Raw genomic sequence first — 5725 nt, 5'->3', positions numbered from 1 at the left:
ATATTTTATATATATATACATATATATATATATATATATATATATATATATATATACATATATATATGTGTGTATAATCTTTATATGATTTATATAATTTAGGCGACACATGCAATCTGGTGACATTGTTGAAAGTGTTGATATGGAGATGTCGGACGATGAGACTGACAGCAAACCGAAAGGCAGAGTTCTTGTCGACCTGAGGTTGCAGGATCGTGACATGCGTGTTGGTGTACCAGTGCCATCGTCTCATCACGATATGGATATGCGTATGATTCCTCTTCCCATCGGGCAAATGCCTGATCCGCATGATAATCAATTAATGCAAGATATGCATTTGATGCGTCCGGGACCACCTCCACCACCGCCGCTACCGCAGTTTCAACATCAGGGTCAAGGTTTCCGACAAGATCAGCCGATAGATTTTCATCCGAATCAACCGAAGTTTCCGCAAAACAGACCACCAAATTTTCTACGGAATCAAGATTTTCATTCAAATCAACAAGAATTTCATCAACTTCATCAATCGCAACAAGATTTTGAATATCGCGATAGAGAACACAATATCCGTTCAAAGCAAGATTTTTTGGCGGAATCGCCAGGACGTGGGAGATATTCGCAATCCGTGGATCATCCGCATCAACACGACAATTCACCCTTTCATAGAAACGAATGGAATAATCGCGGTGGTCGTGGATTTTCGAGGAACCGCCGGGATAGATATTCGGAAGATCACAATGTACAAAAGCAGCGAAACAATTTGTTGAATAATCGCAAGTCAAGATCGCAGGATCAACAGCATCATCAGTCACCGTCGGAGATCCCACTCAACAATCGACCATTACTGCAACTACCTGACACCATCTTCGATGAGAAAGGTATGCCGATTGGCTTACCGGAATTTGATCAGGACAACAACATACTATCTAACACTCAAACAGAACCGGAACATAGTTCTGATAACTGTCAGAATTCTTTAGTACCACATGTACAACAGACTTTGCATGACATGCCGAGTTCTTTTGACGATTCTGAATGCAATCAACAACAGCAGAATTGTCAGTTAGTCTCTGATGAGCAGCGGGCATCGTCTTTGACTGAGTCGGAAGATCAGTCATTAACGATAAATCAAACGATGGTTATTCCGATAAGGACAGATAACGTCGGTGATGAATCGCAACAAATGCAACATATTCCTATTTCAGAATGCGAGGAGCACGTTGAGTCGATTGAACACTCCGATTTTGCAGAGAAGACAAGTGCGACTGACGAACTGATTAATCAAGGACAGAATGTGAATTCTACGGAAACGGAGTCATTAGATGAGTCAATGACCATAATAAATAAAGAGATAAAGAGAACAGCAAACGGTGATTGCGACGAGCAAAGTCACGAAGAAGGAAGCCCCAACAAAAAAAGGCCTCTCTTGCAGAACGGGCCGCCAATGCTGAATGATGACTTGTCTGGCCTGAATGGTCCCACACCGACGGATTTGCATCCTGCCGTAATATACGAATACGATGGATCAAATTTCCGGCCACGCATTGGCGCACCTTTCCCGCTTTGGCGAGGCGGATTACCTCCTCCACCTTCTTCTAGAGGAGGCAGAGGAGGTTTTAGAGGTGGGCTCTTGGGAATACCGCGAGGTCCATGGATGGACAGAGGACCACGCGGTCCCATAGTCGGCAACTTCTTACCAAGAGGATTGAAACGTGGAGGCAAACAATTTTGGGGCGGCGGTGGTTTCAGAGGCCGGGGACGAGGCAGTAACTGGTAGATAAAAGAGAAAAACTTTGAAAGACTCGACGACTCTGTCGTCGTAATCTGACCGGATACATATGCGAAACGCGTTTCGCTCTCTGTAAATAAACAAACCGACACGCTTCGACATTCACACGCGCGTGCATTCGCGCGCGCACCCACTCACTTGTTCATACACACGCACACGCACATTTAATACATACACATACATAAAAGTAGATACAGAATCGGTTGGTTCTAAACAGTGAAATCTTCAGTAATGAAGATTCTTCACATTCTCCTGCGCGATTGATTCGCCTATATAAATATATAAATAAAAAAACTATAGATATATATATATATATATATATATAAACATATAGCTATATGCATACTTAGTACATGTTTTGTTAAGATCTTAACGAGTGTTATCGAAGCGGCTTGCGTTCGCATCCATGTATATATATGTGTACACACATATGTGCTATTATCGAGCCCAGTAAATGATTAGGGAAATCTGGACGCGATATGTCGACGTTTATAGTCGCTGCGATAATGACTACAATCGTCACTCTCATAGGTTTTTATGTTAGGAGGGTTTGTTTATGTATGCGCTGAGAGAACTGTAATGATAAATTTGCCATCTCGCGAAGGAGGGTCAAGCTTTGAGCGAAGTTGAACACTGGAAATCGTAAAAACTACAATAATTAATTGACGATAGTTAATTGACAGCATCGATTGGAACCGAGCGTAATTTCACCGAGTTCAAATTTCCGTGTTGAGATTTATGAAAATAATCGCTATAAAATGATAATATGAGCGGAAAATGAACTCTCTCTTTCTCTTGAAATTACGGCAGTTTCAATTTTTTTACTAATAATATGTGTTTTTGACTTGATCACTATCCATATTCTATGGTCCATGTTCCAAAAGTCTTCTTATTATTTCCTTTCCTCGTACACCTTCAAAATAAGAATTGCAATCACTTGTTTCCTCCCCACCTATATCTCAACTCATCTGACTGTGTTCTCCACCGTTTGGTCGAGGTTCATTATAAGAGAAGAGAAAAAGGAAAAATGGAAAATATACAGGCGTGTCAATGAACATTTTTAAAGTGTACTAATAAAATACAGTGTTTACGTTCTGGTCCGCTTCGTACATTTTCCCTATTGTTATTTCTCGTTTGTATTTTGTAGATGATGAGTGTTTCTTCTCGATCGTAAATTGTTCTTGTTCGTAAAAAAGAAACCGCAATAATTAATTTATCAGTCATCTAAAGACTCGATCGAAAGCGTCACATTTAATATGTTTTATGTTGAAAACACAAAACAAATTAAATATGAAAAAACTATAAATTATATTTTATAATTTATGTTATGTGAAAAAACTATAAATTATAAAATTATTATAAAATTGTTTTTAATATCGATTTGTGAAAGATGGGCTTAAAATGCTCTTGTAATATTTTTGTATATTTGTGATTGAAAAAAAGAGATTGTAAAATGAATAAGGCTTTAATGCCGAAACGATACGCTTGCTTAGCTATTTGCAAAATTTTTTATTGTTTTGCAATTGCTTGTGTATTCAAATATCGCCAAATTATTAATCGCGAATTTCGAGTTTTTGTTTAGAAATCTTTTAAAAATTAAATCAATTTTTATTTTTAGTTCCTTCAAAAATTTATTTTTATTTTTATTTTTATTTTATTGTGTCCTTCGAAAATCTATTTTAATTTTTATTATATCGATCAGTGCATTAATTTTCTCTGCGGTTTTCTTACTGTAGAAGAGGTTGTTGTATTGTCTTGTTGAAACAGCAAGCGAATCGTTGACACTCGAACTGAGTGTAACAAGTGCAAAAAACCCGTGAAATTCTCTCTCTCTCTCTCTCTTTCTAAATTGTTTAATAAATAATATTGAGGATCTTTCTCTCTCCAGCTCTCAAGTTTAATCGGTGAAACTGTATTTTCGTTCTCGGACGACACCGTTTTACCGACGCACACGAGTCATTTGTGGCTCGTAAATATGTTATTGTTACGATTATTGCGAGAACGTAAAATGCACGTATATACCATCTCGACGTATATATCTAACAGTTCCCTTTCCTTTTTTCTTTTCTTTTTTTTTTTCCACAAATATCGCGATCTCAATATGCACTGCCTTACGCATTTCTTATTTATGATTTTTTTTTTCCGTACGTATAATTACAAAAGTACAAAAAAGAGATGCGATTTTATATCGATTGTGACTCGCCGTCTGTTTCATTCTTTTCCAAGCTCGCGATAATAGTGATTAAATTAGATTAGGACACCATTCAGTGAGTGAAAATGAAGACTATATTACTTTACGCGGGAGGGTTTGGGGAAGGGGGCGGGGAAGAGGGAGGGGGGGAAGAAGAGGGATGTGTGGGATACGCGTGGAATATGCGGCTGCAATGCAATGTCATGAACGGGCTATCCAAAATGGCGATATCCAAAATGGGTAGTATTTTCGAAGATCTGTTCTTGCGTCGAATGGTCGGATATGAAACTTCTGACACTTCCGGAAGATGTAGGATATATCGAGAAGACATATTTATACGATATAGGCTGTCTCGGAAGAGATGTGAATTAGTAACAGAATTTTATTCCCCGCGATATGTATATAGTTTATCATTTCCCCTTTCTTTCGAAGAAAATAAAGTTACACAATAATTTTTCTTTCTCTTAATTAAAATACGATCATAAAAATATTAATAACGCATTTATATATTTTCGATCTATTTATTGTGTATTTGTAAATGTATTAGCAAAAGTTTGTGTGGAATTGTAGTCGATTTGTGATCTTAAATAAGATAATTGTTAATTAATATAATATATTACAAATAGTTGTGAATAGATAATTTATCAGCTTCAGTGTTGCAATCGAAGTTAATGAAGTTCCTTACAGACGTTAAAATGTGAAACAATTGAAAGTTTGCCGAGAATTACAATAAAATATGTCGACTGAGTTGTTTCAATAAACAGGGTGCTCTTTGTATATAAATGACAGAATCTTGTTTCTTTAATAATTATTTTATCCATTTTTTTTTATATTAACAGAAACGTATCTTGAGGTTAAATAACGAAAAATATTCTATTAATGAATAAAAGTTACACAAAGAAAGTAAACTTGATAATTTTTCTAATCTTTTTATTTTTGAAGATAGATCAAGGCTTGAATAGTAATATAAAATAAAAATGTTGAACAAACAAGAACTTTTCTAAAATCTTTTTGCAATGTTATTACTGATATACATCACATTTGAGACAGCCTGTACATTCGTGTACATACTACGCATTTTCTTCGAGAAGCTACGTTTCGCACTTGAAGTTTTAATAATGGAATCGCCTTTCATTATCGAGAATTTTGCAACTTATATAAATTTATGAGAGTTTTAGCTAGAAGTGCCTTTTTTACTAAAGCGAATCTCCATCTTGTTTTGTGGGGGAAAATGTGACATTTTATTTTTTGATGGGATGGGAAAAATGTATATGAACAAAATTACTTCTATAATTTTAATTAGTCGAATATATGCACGAATAAAGAAAGGTGAGAGAATGAAATAGTGTTTGTATGTATGTGTATATGAGAGCGAGCGAGTGGGATAGAGAGAGTGAGAGAGGATAGGAAGTAGAGAATAATCGATTCAGAGTTCTATTAATAAACGAAGTACGGTTATTTTAGCGAATTATCATGTATATACATTAAATTAATGTTTAATTAATTAATTTTACATTAATGTTAAAGTTAACAAGTTTTATATCAGGATATAAAACAAATGTGCATACTGTGTATGCGAAAAGTTTTGTACATTGCTTAATAAAAGATTGATCTTTATTATTGCAAGTCCAATTTATTTTTATAATTACAGAGTATTATTATATTTTTTATTTACTACGTATCAACGTAGATAAATTATATATGTTGATGTTACAATTACTTTTAAAAATAAAAAAATACTTGCG

At 35.4% G+C, this 5725-nt stretch overlaps 1 protein-coding gene across 2 annotated transcripts in view; it reads left to right on the top strand.

Annotated features, from left to right (window-relative positions):
- Nucleotides 1-2078, top strand: part of LOC108748028 — a 5325-nt gene extending 3247 nt beyond the window's left edge. For both annotated transcript variants that reach the window (XM_018485980.1, XM_018485979.1), the window contains one exon: nt 103-2078. In XM_018485980.1, the coding sequence (XP_018341482.1) occupies nt 103-1777 (1675 nt within the window). In that variant the 3' untranslated portion in view covers nt 1778-2078. The remainder of the gene's footprint in view (nt 1-102) is intronic.
- Nucleotides 2079-5725: the final 3647 nt, after the last annotated feature.

This window comes from Trachymyrmex septentrionalis, unplaced genomic scaffold (assembly GCF_001594115.1).
Source record: "Trachymyrmex septentrionalis isolate Tsep2-gDNA-1 unplaced genomic scaffold, Tsep1.0 scaffold21, whole genome shotgun sequence".
Classification (NCBI taxonomy): domain Eukaryota; kingdom Metazoa; phylum Arthropoda; class Insecta; order Hymenoptera; family Formicidae; genus Trachymyrmex; species Trachymyrmex septentrionalis.
The sequence above is the reverse complement of the archived record's forward strand: the minus strand, read 5'-3'. Positions and strand labels throughout refer to the sequence as shown.